Here is a 20788-nt window from a genome sequence, read left to right as displayed (position 1 = left end):
CTTAAAATATTGTGCATGCTAGCATATATAACGAATACACATTCAGCATATTTAGAGACAAACTGTCCATATATCGAATTTTCTGTATTTCAAGATGGTACAACCTACCTAATGAAGGATGCCAGGTTCTAAACTGTCTTAATAAAGATCAAGATTGTAACACATACACATACTTTCCCCTTTATCTTTTGACCATGAAGTGCTGACTGACTGAAGCTGGAAACAAAAATAGCTTTGCTTTTAGCCACTTTCTGTTTTACAGTGCCACTGAGGTAAGTTGTTTCAGGCCTCTCGTCATTAATAGCCTGTAATCCAAGGGGAAAAATGGTTTCTTTGCGCCATAAAATATGTGTAGCATTAGTAGATATGACCAAGCTGAACCACCCAGGTAAAGCTTAACCTTAGAAACAAATCAGGCCAGACAGAAATCATGTGTCATATTTCCCTGTAATGGTAATGTTTACAATGACACATCATCTCCCCCACTCCAAACCCTCTCCTGATTTGGGTGTTCTTTGTGCTCTTATGGCATCCAAGATATGCATTATTACATTGGCACTAATTTCACTGTTCTGCAGTGACTGGTTTAAACAACTGCCTCCCCAGAAGACTCAAGGGAAAGAAGCATAGTGACAGCACTCAACCTGGTACCTCAAACATAGTAGAAGTACTATTATGTGTGTGTACAGGTACAGTGAACATAAGATGTGTGCTTAAAGAGTTCACAAGACAGGAGACTGCATTTAAAAAAAAAAAGAAAAAAGAAAACATCAAATTTAATTTAAATTTAAAAAAATAAGAAATTGTCTGAAAACAATCAACAGAGCAAATCAACTCCTAAAAAAGAGGGCTGCATCTTGGTGATCACATTTATTGGAAGGCTTAGGGAAAAATAAAAATGCCATTTAGCTTAAGAATTTGTGAGTTGTGTGCAAACCAACTCATTTCAGGAGTGGAAGAATCCTTGGTCACTTTTCAATATCAAAATTTACGCAGGTTTCTCTTTTGAATATCTTCTACATTTAAAGATGCGATCATACAAAGTCTCCTCATTTCCATACAGGATAAATTCTTTGTTTCAGCCAACTCTCAATGGAGGGGCCACTAGCACAACACCATCTCCCCGGACAAAGAGCATCGGAATATTCCGTTTTGTTGACTGGAAGAGGAAAAAAGAACAGGACACATTTATACAAATATTTAGTAGTATTGTTTCTTTTTTACGAGAGCAATTTAAAAACAAAAAACAAACAGATTCATCATAACACAAATAAACTGATTAAAAAACCTGATCACTTACCTTTGTAGTACAAAGAACCAAGCTATTAACTGTTTACTTTTCCTGGATTTCCTGGGTCAGAGACTGGAGCTATCCACCAAAATCCATTTCCCTCTTCCTGGCACACAACTAGACTATATTTTTTCATGCTCCCTTGCAACCAGGTATAGCCATGAGACTGAGTTTTAAACCAATGAGAAGTAAACAGAAGTGACTGATTAATTCATAAACCTCCCATGAATTTCCCTCTATGGTCTCCCTTCCACTGCTGCAGAACCCACAGGATGGGAAGACAAAGGAAGCCTGAGCCCCTGACTGAGCATCTGGAAGAAAGTCATTATGCTGACCCAAAACTGCACTCAGGACCGTTATGTGGAGAAAAATAAAATCCTATTGTGCTGAGCCATTACATGTTGCTACTGCAATCATACGCATGAAATGGATACCATGGGATGTCAGCCTAGGTATCAAGCCTCAGGCAGTAATGAAACAGACATGGAATGTTTGAAATCCTCTTATGCCTTGGTAAACACATGGTAAAACTGCAATGACTTGGAAAGTAGCCCAAGGACTTCCCAAACTTATAGGTCCTAGGGGAAGAGATCAGAAAAACCAAATGTTGGTAGGTGTTGCTGTTAGCCTGATGCACTCAGCAGGGAGTATAAGAAAGAGATGAATTCAGGAAAAGAACTAGCTGGTGTTCAAGCAGAGACTACAAGAAATAGAATTCAAAGAGTCAGAAGTTTTTCCAACTGTTTTTAGACCCCACACTAAAGACATAAGCAGGAAAAACAGCTTTGAGGAACAAAGCCCAGTAAAACTTTTGTTAAACTCAGTCTTGAGGCAAAGATCGGATTAAGGGTATTGACTTCCTACTCAAAACCACCCTAACAAATGGCCTCAAAGTAGTGAACGTTAACTTGAGGGACAGGAATACTGGTGAGAAAGTATTAAATAAAGGCATCTAAAAGCTATGGCTAAGCTTTTAGCCATTGGGGCTCCTGGCCCACAAAATTAATTGGAAGTAACCAGATCGTAAACATACAAGTCCTAATTTTTAAAGAAATTGCACTGCCAAAGAAACCACAGCTTGGCTGATAAAAAAAGCTTTTGACTATTTAAATCTTCCAGCATAAGCAACAAGACAGCAGTGAAGCTCTGCACCCCCGAATTAGGGTTGCAAGACTTAGCAAATAAAAACACAAGTCACCCAATTAAACATGAATTCTAGATAAACAAAAAGAGTTGTTTTAGTATAAGTATGTACCAAATATCACATGAAACATACTTGACCTAACCAATGGATTTCTTCTGCTACTGGGACAGGGAAGAGACATGCCTCCCCAGGGGATTCTCAATGCTAAGAACCAGTAACTGCTGTATGTTCCCATTCTTTCCTTCACCGAAAGGAGTTTTTATAGTGGAGAGCCTGTCCCTGCTCTGCTTCAGTGGATATGGGAGCGGCAATGACAATTAATTCATCCTTTCTAGCTTACAGCAATCTGTACCACACATGACCACTTGTAGATCTGACAGAAAACTGCCAATCCTGTGGAGTTCCCAGACTCTGAACAGGATGTCCTGCTTACCTCTTTTGGGGTAGAGTTTAAGTGTGTTCTGTGTGTGGGAAGTAAGGTTCTGCAATACCCCCTCTTGTTGGTCTTCACAGCAACCAGACAATGACATTCACAAAACTCAATATAGCCACGCTAATACCAGCGTACGCAGATTCACAGAAGGAAAACAGTATGCCAGCCAGGCAGCATACTCAGTGGAAGCTGTTAAAACATTCCAAGGACTCTTCTCTAGCTACCCAAATGGCAGCTCAATTCCCAGGTGGTGCAGGAGTCACCCCGGCTTAACTGCCCTACACTCCACATAGGAAGCAGTACCTCTTACAATGTAGCAGTTCCACAAATGTAGCTTCATAGTCACTAGAGAGGGGCATGTGCCATTACAGTATCACATCACACTTGGGGAAGCCCCAACCTACAGGCTAATAGCGTTTAGAGTTCATTCATAACTCTCCCAGTTCACACACAGTTTACCAACCAGGGACATTTTTACCATAAGCAATACTTACTAGTAAAACAGCTGGCATTCCATTTTTATCATGTTACTAGGGAAAGAGAACTGGTAAGGATCATTTTCCCATGGAGATAATTTTTTAAAAATCCTTTGGTATACAGACATATTTGGTTGTCAGAGGGACAGACTGTGGCAGAAATTGCTAGTTCTTCATAAAGATTCTTTTTTCTTTCCTTCTTGGGTACACAATTAAAGCGTATTTCCCAGTCTTCCTTGCAGTTGGGTACGATCATATCACTGAGTTCTAGCCTAAAGAATGTGAGAAGATAAATGTGGCACTTCAAGGCCAGGTTCATAAAACCACCCCTGAACCCTCCTCCATTTCTTCTTGCTACCAGTGGCCGGAGGTGAATCATGATAAGGACCAGGGGAAGGGAGAGCTACAAGATGGAAGGGGCCGGGTTCCTGAGTGACTGTGTGGAGGAAACGTGCTTAGAACAATGATGTGATCAAGAAATAAACTTCAATTGTGCTAAGCTATTAAATGTTTGGGGGGTACTTGTTTCCAGAGTCTAGTCAACAGGTCCACAAGGGTAAACTTTCTTTTCTTTTTTAAATGTTTTCATTTTTTTATTTCAGAGAGAGAAGGAAGAGAAAGACCAATCTGTTGTTATTTATGCATTCACTGGTTGACACCTGCATGTGTCCTGACCTGGGATCAAACTCACACCCTTGATTTATCTGGATGACACTCTAACCAACTGAGCTACCCAGCCAGGGCTCATAAGGGTAAATTTTCAATTACCCTGAGGTGAGTTACCCAATCTGAACTATCTGTTTATATCATCCATCCAGAAGACCAGGCTATAAACAAATAATTTTTGAGAAAAAAAGGGGTTCAGTGTATAAACTTACATTCTCTAGGTAAGAAAAGAATTCTATAAAATCAGTATCACAAAAATAATGGATTTTGCAGTTAAAGCAGTGAATTTTGCCCAGAATTTAAAAATATACACATATATACATTTACGTTTATATGGGTGGACTTTAGATTTAGTCTCAGATTGAATCAATTAGTTTCAAACAGAAGAGTTTATTCCATTGCCAAGCACTGCAGCTCCAAGCCTTGCCCCTGTCATACATGGGAGTGGGAGGAGCGGTGTGCGAGTGTGTGATCTCTTTCCATTACGCATCAGGTACTATGACAAACATCAGATGCACAGATGAATAAAACCTGAATCTGTCCTCCTAGAATCCCCATTCCAGAAATGAAAATAGAGAGAGAATGAATTTATCCTACAAGAATAATTACACAAAAACAAAAGATAAAATTATTCATGGCAGGATAGCTTGTATTAGCAAAAAACTGGAAATGTCTATCTGTCCATCAATAGGAGAACAGTTAAATAACTTATGGTACATCTATATAATGGAGTACTGTAAAGCAAAAACCAAAAGTATAAAGAAGCTATATATGAAAATGGAAAAAAGCTCTGAGATATACTAAGTTGAAAGTGCAATCTGTGCAACAGCATGCATAGTATGCTACTTATAAAACAAAAAACAAAAAATTGGGAAGGAGAATAATTTCCCTTTGCATATGCATAAAGACACTGAGAATTCTCAAGAAATCAGTAATAATTATTACCTCTGGGGGTGAAGGTAGAAAGAAGACAGAGGATAGGGTAGAAGACCTTTTTATTACATTTTTGTCATGTTTAGTGACTTTTAAACTGTGTGACTCTAGTATCTACTCAAAAAGTTAAATTGAAAGCAATTTAAAGTAAGAAACCAAATACGGTATGTGTTAAGTATTAGTGATAAATGTGTGATATATATGTGTGTGTGTGTGTATACACATATACATATATACATATGCACGTGCACACGTGTGTACAGTGGGATCATAAAGAGAATTACTCCTGAATGGGGAAATTTGTAAAGAGAGAATTCCTTCCATATGAGGGAGCTGGCCTAGAGTTGCTCTGTCCAATATGAAATTTGGGCAGGTAGTTAAAAATAAAACTAAAATTAAAATTAAATATCCAGCTCCTAAGTCATGCCAGCACATTGCAAGTGCTAAATAGCCACATATGGCTCGGTTACTGTATCAAACACTGGAGATTTAGAACATATCCACTGTTGTAAATAGTTCTGTTAGACAGTGCCCATTTAGAGAAGAGTCTAAGAGAAATCTCTGATGCTGTCTAGAGGCCTACGGGCAAAGGTCTGTGCGGTGAGGGAGGGTGCTGCAAGCAGAGGGAGCAAGGTGGCTCAGCTACAAAAGGGCAACAACATCCCCAGCAGAAGCTGCTGAGTCAAAGCTGGAGGAGTTTGCTGAAGGAAGGTGGTAAACACGATGGCCAGATGAAAATTAAGCTGGGCCCAAGTAATACAGACAGAACTTTAGCAGTTTACTAAGTAAAACAGACACACTAATTATGGAGGGCTGAGAGCCAAAAGAGTAAGAATAACTGCTATCAACCATCCCATTAACGAGTCAGTACTCAAGTTAATTATTCAGAAAGCAATCATTAAGTTATGGAAAAACTCCTATATGGTCTGTGAGTCTCCCTGTTTTGGTAATGTTGATGTTCATTAGTGATTTCAACAGAGGAAAGAGAGAGAGAAAAACATAAAATGGGTCCAACTGAGGAACAAGTTAGTCTGATTTCCTATCTTGGAGACACATACCAAGAGTGTAGCGTTTGTTTCCCATGTTGCTGAATAAAACTGATTACAGGTATTCCCCACAGTATCACTATCTTTCCTTTTTCTACATCTACAGTTAATATACATTTACACACAACGTGAAACTATCACATATACATCTAAAAATCCTACAAGCTAAAATTCTTTATACAAGAAAATAAACCTTGTGTATGGACAATGACATACTACACTTTCTAGAGAAGAAATTTTTTTCTTTACAGTTGAAATGAGAAAAGTATTTTCATTTATCCAAAGATTTTATTTAATAAATTATGGCAATGCCAAAAAAATCTCATTAACTAAATAAACTTTGCTTCCCTTCTGCAGCTGCACGTCTGGGAGCCGGGCAGACCGTGTGCACTTGGCAGTGTGCAAAGCTGAATGGCCCTCAAAGGCAGCAGTCGTGAATCTTTACGGAGGTCAGTGACTGCTCAGAAAATCTGTTAGACACTCCACTCAGAGACATGCACATGTGCAGACACACACCACCTTCAGTTTCAGGAGGAACCCCACTACAAGCTGACTGGAACAAGGCTAAAAGAGGTAGATTCCGTGTCAGCTCACTTCAAATCTGGAGTGAGCAGCACTGTTCCTCTCTCCATAAGAATGGACATGACAGTTGAGAAGGATTAATTTCTGTCACAAGCAGAATCCAAGACAAGAGAGTGGAAACGTTTATGGAGAGTCGATTTCCATGGTGAAATTTTTAGATTAATGTCACATGAAAAAAGTAGAATGTAAATTGTATATTTTGCCCTGGCTGAAATATACAATTCTGGCTCAGTTGGTTGGAGTGTCATCCAGCAACCAACACCACTGTGGGTTTGATTCCTGGTCAGGGCACATACCTACGTTATAGGTTTGATCCCCAGTAAAGGTGTGGACAGGATGCAACTGATCACTGTTTCTCTCTCACATCGATGTTTCCCTTTCCCTCTGTCTCTCCCTACCCCTTTCCTCTCTCTAAAATCAATAAAAACATATCCTCTACTGAGAACTTAAAAAATTGTTAAAATAATATATTCTATATTTCATCACATTTAAGACATCATCATTTGTAAACTTCAGTTCAGCTATAAAAGGAAAAAATGCTTCCAATTAAACAATGACACAAACCTTCCTAGATCATCTGAGAGATACAAATCCATTTTGGAGATGCTAAAATGTATGAAAAAGAAAGTGCATCTTAGAATTGCTACATTATGATTGTGTCCATGTTAACTTTAAATAAGAAAAAAAGAAAAGAAAAGCAACAAGAAAGACTGAAAGGAAATACCAGAAAATATTTTCAGTGGGTATTTCTGGTTGGTGGGATGGGTAGTTTTTATTTTTCTTGTATTGCTTTTGTCTTTTCTAAAGTCTGTTAGTGAATATGCATTACTTTTATGCTCAGCGAAAAAAAAAAGCCCCCCCGTTTTTTTAAGTACAAGAGATTAAAAAATTCTGAATTTCTTTCCATTGAGACCAATAATGACAAAGACTATGTGAGGTGTTTCAAAATAGGAGTTTAGTATTTTGGGGGCGAAAACAACTTCCCAGAGTAGCTGTTTAGGGATCTTGTTAATATATTACCTAACACAAATGGGTTCTACTGATGGAATCTTCTGTTTTGAGCAGAGATGATAGTGGTTGTTACATTTTGATAGTAGCTTTTATTTGCTCCAGGTGTCTTACAAGGGGAAGTTCCTATTTTTGTCTCCAAGCCCCAGCCATCAAGACCTGCAAATATGACCAGCCACCCTTTATCTGCAAGGGATTTTATAATGTTTTTTGGCTTTTAGAGGTCTTACAGCTTGACTCAAGACTGAGAATCATGTCTTAGCAGACAGAGCAGGATGTGGGGTCTTGGCTCAGCCAGGCATAAAATATTAGTAACCGCTGTTGTTTTCATAACCCTTTTAAAATGTTAAAAAAAAAAAACCAAAAAACCCAAACATAAAAAACACCCTATGTTTTATGAGCTTCTTTGGTTTTGAAGAACCCCTAACACTAAATTCAAGTAATACTTATAAATACAGTATATTAAATTCCAATATAGTTATCTGTCATCCCTGAATTTACTTAATTCTTCACTAGATAATACTTTCTCAGGGTAGTGGTTCTCAAATTTTAAGATGCCTTAGAATCACCTCTTAAACAGCTTCTTAAAACTCTTTCCCTGGGCTCCGTGCCTAGAGATTCTCATTTAGTAGGTCAAGATATGACCCATGATATGCATTTCTAATACAATCAATGGGTAATGCCAATACTCCTGGTTCAAGAATCACTCTCAGAGAAACAAATGCCATTAAGTCTGTTTTCTGCTACTATGCAGCAGTACTTCCTTGTGGTTTCCTTCAAGTTGTAAAAGGTGCATCTAGTTCTAGGACAGTTTAGTGAAGTAGTCTGTGCTCACCAAAACAACTGATCTATTTCATTCAAACCCCTTACTCAGTGGTAATGTTTCTGAACTAAAAAAGTTTCTTCCCTTATCTTCATAGGAATTCACTTACTCTGTAATGATTCTCCATTAATTCAATTATAGTCTTCTGGAGATCCAGTGAACAAAAAGGAACGTGGCAGCATTTTCCAAGGTTAGCAGCTTCCGTGAATGCCCCCAATGATCCCTGCCTCCTGGTGTTTATACCCTTGTGTAATCCCTTCCTTCTGAGGGTGGGTTTCAACTAGTGCCTTGCTTCTAACCATGGAACACTGCAAAAGCTATGAGATGTCACCATCATGACAGATAGTAACTTCCACCTTGCTAGCCAGCTCTCCTGCTGGGTCTGATAAAGTTAGTTGCCAGGTGGTGGTACAGGCCCATATGGCAAAGAACTGAGGCTCTCAGTTCAACAATTTCATGGAACTAAATCCTGCCAACAACCAAAAAGTGAGTTTGGAAGCAGAACATCCCCAGCTGAGCCTTCAGTGAAACCTCAGCCTTTGCGCAGCTCATGAGACACCCTGAAGCACAGGACCCAGTTAAGGGGTGCGTGGACACCTGACCAACAGAAACTGTGAGCTAGTAAATGTGTGCTTTTAAGCCACTAAGTTTTGAGGTGATTTGTTATGCAGCAATATGTATTCTTAAAACAAAAAGTACTATGGTTATATAAGTTTGGGAAATACCACACAATTTCACAGAGATAGCAATGCATATTAGCTTTAACCCAGGCCCCTTTCACTGGGCTGTTAGAATTAAATATAATACATATAAAATGGATAGCACAGTGTTTGACACACAGCAGGCATTCAGGAAAGGTTAGTTCTCCAACCTCACACATTTCCACTTGTCTACTATTAGAATAGGTTTACATTATGGTAGAACACTTTCTCCTATCTAGTGCATACTCCCTAAGATATTTTGCCTCATTGTTCATGTTCAAGGTGTCTGAAATTCTTCTGTTACTAGGCACTTTACAAATTAGATTTTAAAGCCCACAGTGGCAGGAACCAAGCATGCTTGCCAGACTCTAGAGATTTATGTGATAATCTCTTGTATTCAATCTACTCATGTTAGCTCAGCCAAGAACTTAAATGCTATCTTACTAACTTGTGAGATTTCACTGTCCACCAATTCCATCATCAATGAGTCTGAACTCCAGCCCCTAATACAAAGAGCCCTGCAGGCTTTGAAGCCAGCTAGACACAGGTTTGAAATCCCTACCATATTTTTTCCTAGTTGAACTTGGTTTCCTCAGCCAGAAAATGGAAATATCACTGAGCTCAGTGTTACTGGGAGATTAAATGTGATAAAACATGCAAAGCTTTGGCATACAGCAGTTATTCAAGACATACTAATTTCCTTCACCTGCTCCCTTCTAATTAGCTTCCTGAATAAGTAAATATTTTCTCTGTAACTTTATTTCTTTTTTTGTTCTCAAAGTATTCCCTCCAAATTCAATTTGTGCAGGTGTTTTCTCCCAACATTATTCAGTACAGAACTAGAGATTTTTACATATGAATGGAATCTAAGGGCTGGTAGTCAATCCTCTCATCAAGTATGGAAAGAAGTTGACTTACTGTTACAAACCATAACACTGTCATATCTTAGAAAAAAGACATACAAACATCCTCAAATAAAATAAATAAAAAGGCAAAATGTGCCCTGGCTAGTGTAGCTCAGTGGATTGGGTGCAGGCCTGCAAATGGAAAGGCCGCTGGTTTGATTCCCAGTCAGGGCACATGCCTGGGTTGCCAGCCAGGTCCCCTGCGAGGGGCGTATGAGAGGCAATCAATCCACATGGATGCTTCTCTCCCTCTCTTTCTCCCTCCTTTCCCCTCTCTTGAAAAATAAAAATAAAGAAAAAGGCAAAACGTTAACAGCCTAATAAAACTAGTTAGCAAGTTATATACCAGAAGTTGAAATTATTTTAAAATGAATTCTTAAAATGTAATTTTTTCATCTATTCATGCTATTTCTACTTCCCAGTTAATTTTAAAACTCAACTAATAGTAGGCACCTCGTCTCTCTAAGACTATACTTCATCATCTCCCTCCCTCCCCTACTCCATACCCCTCTAACAACCCAACCATCCACTTACTGCCCAGAGATGACAAGGCACTATGGGGAAGAGAATGAATAATATCCTGGTCTCTGCTGTCAAACAGTTCACAAAATGAAAAGAATATACAAGTGAAAAAGTAAATAAGATCAGTGTCAGCTCAAAGTGACAAGGGTTAGAAGATCCAACCAAAAGAGGAAATGACCAAAGGTGGAAAGAAGATCAAGATGGTCAGGGAAAGTACCACTGAAGAGGTAGGGATGAGCTGGCTCTTGAATCAGGCTTTGTAGGAAAAAGGCAAGGCAGTCCACCTAGATAAAATATGGGAAAAGACTGAAGTAGAACTATAGAGGGCACACCCTGACATCAGAGAGAAGACCAACTTGGCTAGAGTCATCAAAATGGAGAATGGAAAGTTACACGCACACTATGGAGGGTCTTAACCTAGCCTGAACTTAAGCTTTGCTCTATAGGCCATAGAATACCTTAAATAAGTCTCTAAGCATGACTGCGACAAATGAAAGCACTGTTCAAAGACAATTCAGCAGCCAGTCATGCACAGGCTGGACAGGAGGCAGACATGAAGAAAAGTGCCTGAGCAAGGGTCATGGTAATAAAAAGAAAAGCAATGATACATTTCAACATGGATAAAGAATCAAATGAAGTAGTTACTGATCAGTGGTAGTGAAAGGGAGATTCTGAGATTTATGATCTAATAATTGAGAAAATCATAAACAGAAGGAAGGAATTTTTGAAGGTAAAGAACACGAGGAGTTTAGTTTTGGATGTACTAGGTTTGAGACAACATCCAAAGAGGAGAATTTCAATAAGAATGTTGGAAATAAGAGTGAAGCTCAGAAAAGGAAAGAAAGTGAAGACAGATTTATCCATAATTATAATGATCACCTATCACAACATGCCACTAGCTTTCCATGCACCAAATTCAGTGCATCCTATTATATATAATCCTGGGAGGCAGCCACAGTTGTTGGCATTTTACAGAGGAAGTCCCCAAGGCTTAGAAAGTTTCTATAACTTGCCCAAACCGGTCACATAACTCATCACTAGCAGCCAGGATTTCAACCCAGATCTTTTAAGAGCCCAAGCTCTTATGTTGTACCAATTACTGTTACAGACTCATGGCTTATAACATAAAATAGTTACTGAATGACATCTTTGAGGGGGAAAAATGCAAATAAAAAATAAAGCCCATGTTCAGAGAGAGAAAGAAAGAAAACTAGCAAAAGAGTCAGGGCTGGTTGAAGGAGGAGCAAAGCCATGATAAAGTTGAACTACAAAACCAACAAAAGCAAACATTTGAACACTTACTATGTACCTGTTGTTAATCTGAAGGCTGTGTTACGGAAACTTAGTCCCAGACACATGGGTAATTTGGTACAACTATATTTGGTAAGCAAGGGAGTCAATATTTGAATCCAAGTTTAAACTGTTATGCTCTAGAAGGACCAGAGACTGGCTTCCCAGTACTTAAGAGACTTAACAACAAATGTGGGGTTTTTAATATCTGAAGAATAAAATGTGCCAACATTTGGAAGATATGCGTAACTCAGTGAACTAATATTTTCCAAATGACCAGTGTTTGATGTTCTAAAACCATGCATGTGTAAAAGATCCATTCAAGGTGCAAGGTAGACCAGTGAATTTGCATATAACAAGAGCATGAAAAATTCATTAACATGGTTTCAGATTCCACACTGCAAACTAACCTTTAAGAAACTACCACTCTTGAGTTTGAAGACAGCATCAAAGGTACGTATCCACAAAAAATACCCTCCCCCAAAACTATCTATCTGTGAGACTGAATTTTCTTCAATTGTGACATATCACAACGCATTAAATGCAGGAAAAAAGATGTGAGAGACTAGACGTAATTAAGCCAGGCAATAAAGAGACTTGCAAAAAATGTGAAACAAAGACACTTCTAAATATTTTAAGAAAATATAGTGTTCATAAAAATGATACTTATATTAATATAATAGGTTTATTATTTTTAATGAGTTAATATTTTTAAATGTCTGTTTCAGTTTCTATTAAATAGATCAAATCCACATCAAACAAAAGAACATTATCCAGTATTACTGCTACATATTAGCACACAGACATCTTACACTGTCGTATCTCATTGAATCCTGACAACCATATGAGGTAAGTGGTAATATTCCTGCTAACCAATGGGGAATTCAAGTCTGCAAAGTTAACTCCCTTGCCCAAAATACTCCAGGCAGGAAGTGGCCAAGCCAGTGCTAGAAGCCAGGTCTGTCTGACCCCAAAGACTTTGCTTTTAATTGCTACACTCCACTGAGTCCGTGAGTAGGTGTCAAAACATGACAAGCTTTCCATAAACATTAAGCTGTTCGCAATTAAGAACAATTGGCACTTTAAAAACAATAAATAGAATCACATGACTTACTTTATATATCTCTTCATATGTTTCTTCATCAATTTCTATAGTAGTTACAGTTTCTTCTACATCTCCCAATATCATATTTAAATGTTGATCATAAGCCTGAAGAGGAAGGGTGAGGAATCAAGAAATTTATAAAATTAAGAAACAATGAACAGGGCTTACAATATGCAAATGGCTCAATTACAAGTATACTTATACCACAAACTTTTACATGAAAATAAAAATCTTGGTGTATAAATATTCTGTTTCTTTTCAAATCACTTCCAACAATAACTGAATTGACCTGATAAAAATACAAAACTGTTTAAATGGTCAAAAATGAATTTACTTAAAATAATTTGAAATTCTTTATAAAGTGTTCGCCATACTTTTTATCCAAAGCACTTACATCATTTATAATAATTAATTACAAAAATAGCAAATTCATCAGACTTTTTTTATCCTCATTCAGGACTTTTTTCATTGCTTTTAGAGAGAGAGGAAGGGAGGGAGGGACAGAAAGAGGAAGAGAGAGAGAGAAATATCAATATGAGAGATAAAAAGAGAAACACTGATTGGTTGTTTTCTTATATGTACCCCAACTGGGGATCGAACCCACAACCTGGGTTTGTGCCCTGACCAGGAATTGAACCCATGACTTTTTGATCTATAGGATGATGCTCCAACCAACTGAGACACACCAGCCAGGGCTAGGCTTCTTTCAATTCCATCTTTAATAGTGTGACAAGAAAGATACAGTAAAGGAAATAAAATCCTTTGTTTAATTGCTAAGATGATGGCATTATAGTCTCCTAAAGGGATAGGGCACTATCATTCAATCCTCCCTGTCCTAAACTAAACACCGTAAGGTAATGTAAGTAAAGCAGTACCCTGCCCAGAACTAGCTGTGTTTGGCACCTGTGGACTCAATCAATAAATGCTGCAATACAGATATTCAGGGATGTCTTGAATCCAAGCTCCAAAGCTCAAGGATTTTACTAAAAGGTGAACCTCCAGGGGCCTTATTCGGAACCCACTTACTTTACTCACTTTTAACCAAGTGTTAAATGGTTTACTAACTCACATCAAAATCAAAGTATTCAATCAGCCACATGGGGGACTGCCAGGCAGAGGACACTAACAAGAGCAAAAATCTATAGATTAGGGCCAGAAAACAAACAAAAGGTTGGGGGCTGTTCAATATAGAAACACTGGGATTTCTACATAGGGAACTGAGAAGCTCCAAAGAGTTAAGGCAACATGTCTGTCCCAGAGTGTCTCTCCATATGCCACTGCCTGGCACATGTGATTAAGCTCAATTCTCTTTTTCTTGGCAAAGCTGCTACTATTTCATTTCCTAGGGTTCCTCTTCCCTTAAGGCTAGCTGTATATTAAGGCTAATGTCTCCCTAGGTCCCTACTTCCTTTCCAAGAATAGCAGGTTCTTTACCTTTAGGTTTTATAGGAGGAAGAATCATAGTTCTTAAAAATGAGGCTGAAGTCAGACTTCATATTCTAGGTTCATATTCTGGCCCTCCCTTTATGGCTGTGACACCGTATGCAAGTAACTTCACCTTTATGAGCCTGAGTTCAACTACAAAACAGGGATATTTAGTATCTACTCTCATAGGGTTATTATAAAGATTAAATGGGATATATATTATATACAAAAAACTTGAAATAATTAACCTCAATAGATCTTAGCTATTTTTAATCACTTTAGGGTAGAATGGCAATAATAAAAGCGACACAATCTGGAAAGTAATACGTTGTCAACACGAGGCAAAACCTTTAGTTTCTCTATGAATAAATGGAACCACTTCAAGGCACCAATCCTATAAAAATATCTGCAGATATACACAAAAAAAATGTATAAAAATGCTGCAATAAGTAGCAAAAAATGGAAAACAATCTAAATATCACTACTGCCATATAAAGAATTCCATGTAACTTCCTGTCAAGATGGCAGCATAGGTAAACATGGTACTCACATCCTCCCACAACCATATAAAAATTACAATTAAACTACTGAATAACCGTCATTCAGAACCACCTGAAATCTAGCTGAATAGACATCCTACAACAAGTGAATTAAAGAAGGAGCCACATGGAGACCGGTAGGAGGGGCGGAGATACGGAAGGGGCTATTCCCATACCCATGTGTAGCAGAAAAAAAATCACAAGGGACATGCTGGCTGCAGATGTCCCTCACCGAGGAGAGGAGCAAGGGGTTCCAGACCCATACCAGACCCACAAGTCCAGGTCCCAGTGCTGGGAAGAGAAGTCCCCCTAACTCCTGGATTTGAAAACCAGCAGAAAGTGAGACTGAGTGAGGCGACGGCTTCTGGAGTCCTGGGCAGTTTCTCTTAGAGGGCCCACAGACAGAGTTACTCTGACTCACTCTTTTTCTGAGCTCCAGCACTAGTGCAGTAGACTGAAAGGCACCAGGAACATTCGAGGAAGAACTGAAGTATTTGGCATCAGAGCAAAAGTTGGGGAGGACAGCTTTCTCCCAGACAAAAGTGCTGGCAGAGGCTATTGTTCATTTGACGAGCATTCCCCCTAGAGCCAGCAGGCAAGTGCCATATGTGAGACTCCATCAACCTGGCTCACACTGTTTGCCCTGCCCTGTTGATTCCCTGAGGCCCCAACCCACCAAACTTGGGGGCCCACCCAAGCTGTTTCCAGTGGCTTTTCCATACAAATGGCCTGTCTTGGCTCATGCTTCAGACTTTCCTAAAATCTCTCAAACAAGCGCTATCTGGCCTCAGCTGCCCTGTCCCTTTCACTAAATGGCCCCAGGCTTGGCACTAGTAGCAACCGGCCATGGTTTGCAGCTTGGTCTCTCCTGGTCACCTGCGAGCCCCGCACAACTAGCAGCCAGGTGCAGATCACCATGTAGCTCATGCCAGATGGCCTGGGGCAGAACACAGGTGGCTGCGGACCTTCACCTCAACCTCCTTGGAGGCGCCAGAGCCAGCACTCCCGGTGGACAGCTTCAGACCATGTTGAAACACCACCCAACCACACACTCACAGGGCAGACTCAGCAGGCACCAGAGCCGCGCTGAAGTAAGTCCTGCTCTGTGGGGCAGACCCCTCGAGCCAGTCCTTGCAGCTAATCAACCTGGGGGTAAATCTCTCCCACTGATGAGCAATCAAGGCTCAACTACAAGAGGAAGGGGTATACAGCCCACATACGGTGGGGGAAACAACTGGAGTGCCCAGTTTGGGTGATCAAGGAGGCTGTGTCACTGGATCCTGTAGACACCTACTGCATTAGGCTGCTCTACCAAGCCTGGGAGACAGAGCAGCTCTACCTAACACATAGAAAAAACACCAGAAGTTTTCAAAATGAGGAGACAAAGAAAAATGCCCAAAAGAACAGAACTCTAGAAAAAGAACTAAATAAAACAGAGACAAGCAATCGATTAGATGCAGAGTTCAAAACACTGGTTATAAAGGTGCTCAGTGAACTTAGGGGAAGAGTAGTTGAACTCAGAACTTCAATATCATAAAAAAGGACACTGAAACCATAAAAAAGAATCAGTCGGAAATGAAGATTATACTACCTGAAATGAAGAATAGTTTACAGAAAATCAACAATAGAAGAGATGAAGCTGAGAATCAAATCAGTTATATAAAGAAGCAAAAACACCTGAAGCAGCAAAAAGAAAAAAAAATCCCAAAAAAAAGAAAAATGAGGATAGTGCAGGGAGCCTTTGGGACAACTTCAGGCATACTAACATTCACATCATTGGGATGCCAGAAGGAGAAGAGAGCAAGAAGTTGAAAACTTATTTGAAAAAATGACAAAAAAACTTGCCTAACATGGTGATGAAAATAGACATACAAGTCCAAGGAGTACGAAGAGTCCCCACCAAAATACATCATAATTAAAATGCAAAAGTTAAAGACAAAGAGAGAATCTTAAAAGCAGCAACAGAAAAGCAGTTATTTACCAACACAAGAGCTCCCATAAGACTGGCAGCTGATTTCTCAACAAAAACTTTGTAGGCCAGAAGGGATTGGCAAGAAATATCCAAAATGATGGAAAGCAAGGACCTACGACCAAGATTACTCTACCCAGCAAAACTATCATTTAGATAAAGAGCTTCCTAGACAAGGAAAATTAAAGGAGTTAATCACCACCAAACCAGTATACATGAAATGTCAGTCTTCTTTAAGAAGAAGAAAAAAAATGATCACAAATGTTAACAATAAAATGGCAATAAATACTTATCAACAAATGAATCTTAAAAAACAAAATAAAGAGGAAGAACAAAAACAACTCATATACAGAGAGCATTCTGACAGCTGCAAGATGGGAGGGGAATTTGGGGAATGGATGAAAAAGGTGACAAGATTAAGTTCAAATTGGTTGTTACAGAATAGTCATGGGGATGTAAAGTATGGCATAGGGAATACAGTCAATAATATTCTAATAACTAGGTATGGTGTACATCTGAAACTAATATTGTATGTCAATGGTAATTAAAAAATAAAAAATGATTTAAATAAAAAATGCCATGTAAGCACTAAAAACAATAAGGATTTATATGCACTTATGATCAATGATTTCCAAGGAAGATTAAGTGAAATAGAAAGGTGCTTAACAATATTTATAGCAAGGTCCCATTTATTATTTTAGAGATGGTATATATAGTGCAAATAGATACATATGGACATAAATATAAATATGTATGTGAATATACAGAAAAGATCTGAAAGACCAAACACCCAATTTTTAATAGAGGTTACCAACTATATAGAAGAAGTGGGATTTCAACATTTACTCTACGTACTTCTGTGCTGTTTAATATTTTTCACAAGAAAACACAAACTTATGCATGTCAATAATTTAAAGAACACTTAAATAAGAATGAAGAAACATTATTTGCAAATAAACAGAAGGAAAAAATAAAAGAAACACATCATTTCTGTTAAGAGAAAAATGTTAAAAATATGAATAAATTAGTTTGATTTGACTTATAGAAATACAGGCAACCTTCCACATCGCTCTCCTCTACATTCAAAATGCACTTCAATGGTGAACATTTTTTACATTTGAAGGGAGTGAGAATAGAGAGATGACAAGAAAATAATGATTTCAAGGTAATTTAATAAATTTACTTACATGTAATCTACCTCGAAGCTCTCTGTCATTTCTCATTTTCACATAAATTCGTTCATCCAGGCTGAGCCTGATAAGATCCAGGGGCTCTTCTACAGTATTGGTAGTTTGTTGCTGATAAAAGAAACAGGCTTAGTAATATAATTACTAGAGAGAAGGTAGTGCTCAAATCAATGCTATGCTGTGTGACTGTGGGCAAATAACATAACTCCTCTGTTTAGTCACCTCATAATTTGTAAAATGTGGATTACAATAGTACATACCCAATACTGTTTGTGAGGCTTAAATGACATATATTAACATTTAGAAAAGTACCTAGCACAAAGTAAATGCTATACAAATGAGGGCTAATAAGTTATACAGCAATATAATGACTGTACTTTGTTCCCTAAAAATCCAAACTTCCTGACCCAACTTAATGGTATAGGGAGTCACTCTCAGGGATGTTAGCCTATGTCAAATATCATTTAGTAATTTGAAATACATTCACTTAATGACTACTACACAGTAGTCAGCATGCTAAGCAGAGATGAAGGTTTAAGGGAAGATCATGAGTTCAGTACAAGACAGGCTGCTTTAGGGTGCCCGATGGCCAGTAAGAAAAATAAATTCATCAGGCAGTACAGAATCCTGGCCAAAAGCACTGGTTTTGGAGCCGGGCAATATGAGGGCAAAGCCTGACTCTCAAACTTACAAACTGAGATTAAAAATTATGCCATCTCTAGTTCTGAGCTGTCTTGGCTATGAAATGAGGAAGCCACCATCTTCCTTTCATGATTCTTATGAGGATTAAATTAGCTAATGTATATAATGTATTTCAAATAGTACCTGGCAAAAAGAAAGTACGTATAAATGGTTGTCATTGTTTAGATTAAAGAATCCTCAGAAACAGGTGTCAGAGAGATCAGGGCCAGGATGGCTTGGGGTCATCCATGTGGAAGGGATGGCTGAAGCCAGCAGAGTTGATAAAATTATTCAGGGAGAGCCTCTTCAGTGAGTATAGAAAGCCAGTGGAGGAAGGTGACTAAACATTACAGGCTCTGCAGCCATAAAAGGCTAGATGAGAGGAGAGAAAAAAAAACAAACAAACCTTGGACTCAACTGGTCCCCATCCCTAGTTCAACAGGTGTTTGTTAAGGCCCAACTAACAACTAAGTTACAACGATACAGAAGTCACTCCCTGCTCTCAAGGAGCTCATTCTAGTCCAAGGAGGCATATAAATAATTATAATGCTGTAATATACGTATGACAGAGGCCTACTGCTCCTTTAGCCTCAGTCTGGGATGCCAGACTCAACTGGGATGCCCTTTCAATCTGTAGCCTTAAATATTACCTTTTCAAAGAGGCCTCCCTGATCATCCAATTAATTCACTCAATAAATGTGTTGAGTGTTTCCAGCAGTGTTCTAAATCCCAAGAGCAGACGAGTGAACAAAACCTCCTGCTCTTAAGAAATTCATATAGGCGGGGAGTTGGGGGGTACAGGAGACAGACATTAAACAAAGCTTGTAATACGAACAAATAACATGTTATGGCGGGGGTGGGGGGTGCAGACTGTGGAGAGTGCTATTTTATGTAGGAGGCCAAAGAAGTCCTCTTTGATGAGATGAGATTTCAGTAGAAGTTGTGGCCTGATCCACAACAATACCTGAGGAAGAGTATTTTGGGATGAAGGGAGAGTGCGTGAGAAAGCCTGTAGGACTACCAGTTCTTTTGTAAACCAGCTCCCTGTTTGTTTCCTTCATACCACATCACAGTTCCTATATATCGCACATATTTATGTTCATTTTTTATTTATCCTTCTCCATAACACAATCTCCGAATGGGGACAATCTCGATGTCCCTGGTGCTTAGAATCGTGTTTAACCATACAAAGCTGATGTTCACAAAGTATCTGTCGAAAGAATAATAATGGTTGCGCTCAGTAATGATCAAACTCCTTAACTTTATCATCACGCTTTCTTTTAGAATCCCGACAGTTCTGTGAGGAAGGTAAAAATAATTATTCGCACCCTATACATAAATGTGAAACTCAGAGAAGAGAAAGAGCGGGCGGAGAAACTAGTTTTCAGGCGGACTTCCAACAGACTTCACGGCCTCAGGCAAAATTCAAGGCCCTGACGACCCAGAGACAGGCGGCATGACAGCCTATCTTCCTATAAGCTTACAGAAAGCAGCCCTGGTATGCAGAGCCGAACAGGGCCAGTTGGCGTGAGGATGCCGCTATTCACGAGCTCCTCAATAAACACTCACCTGGTCCACGTCGTCCGCCATGTTTCAAACCCTGCGCCCTTTCCCGACTCTCGCGTTATCACTCGAGCCTCTCCAACCTCCGGAAACACTGAGAACGCAATGCACCGGAAGTAAAAATAAGGTGTTCTGCCCCTTCTAGCTTCCAGCGGTTTGTATTTGGTTATTTGGGGCGGAGCTTCAGCTTGGGGCGTGGGGTTGGTGTAAAAAAAGCAGGGGCGTGGTCAGACATCTTCCCACCTTGGGGCGTAGCCACCTCGTGCAACTTCCCGCGGTCTCCTGGGTCAATCGAGAAAGTAGTCTTACCCGGGCGTGATGGCCCGGAAGCGGGCGGCCGCCAAGGAGCCGCGGGGACACGAACCGCGCAGCCAGAAGACCAAAGGCAGGAGCACGGCCCGGCGTGAGGAGAAGGAGGCAGGTGAGAGCGAGGCCAAGCCGGGCTTAGGGGAGATGCTGAAGGAGATCCGCCAGCAGGCCCCGAGTGCCGGGGTGCGGG

The 20788-nt window shown here is 39.4% G+C and overlaps 2 protein-coding genes across 3 annotated transcripts in view; one reads left to right on the top strand and one right to left on the bottom strand.

Annotated features, from left to right (window-relative positions):
• Positions 1-851: 851 nt before the first annotated feature.
• On the bottom strand, positions 852-20404 carry LSM3 (LSM3 homolog, U6 small nuclear RNA and mRNA degradation associated). The gene is made up of 4 exons (XM_054595852.1): positions 20296-20404; positions 18046-18156; positions 12935-13030; positions 852-1159 (listed from the first exon to the last, which is right to left on the bottom strand). The coding sequence occupies exons 1-4, from the start codon at positions 20314-20316 to the stop codon at positions 1079-1081; spliced, it is 309 nt and encodes a 102-aa protein (XP_054451827.1). The 5' UTR covers positions 20317-20404; the 3' UTR covers positions 852-1078.
• Positions 20405-20490: 86 nt separating this feature from the next.
• XPC (XPC complex subunit, DNA damage recognition and repair factor) overlaps positions 20491-20788 on the top strand; it is a 36099-nt gene continuing 35801 nt past the window's right edge. For both annotated transcript variants that reach the window (XM_054595769.1, XM_054595768.1), the window contains exon 1: positions 20491-20710. In XM_054595769.1, coding sequence (XP_054451744.1) covers positions 20608-20710 — 103 coding nt within the window. In that variant the 5' untranslated portion in view covers positions 20491-20607. The remainder of the gene's footprint in view (positions 20711-20788) is intronic.

The sequence above is a fragment of the Pteronotus mesoamericanus genome, unplaced genomic scaffold, assembly GCF_021234165.1.
Source record: "Pteronotus mesoamericanus isolate MK-2021 breed Mesoamerican mustached bat unplaced genomic scaffold, CSHL_Meso_final scaffold_54, whole genome shotgun sequence".
Lineage (NCBI taxonomy): Eukaryota > Metazoa > Chordata > Mammalia > Chiroptera > Mormoopidae > Pteronotus > Pteronotus mesoamericanus.
Note: the sequence above shows the minus strand (reverse complement) of the source record. Positions and strands in the feature narration are given on the sequence as shown.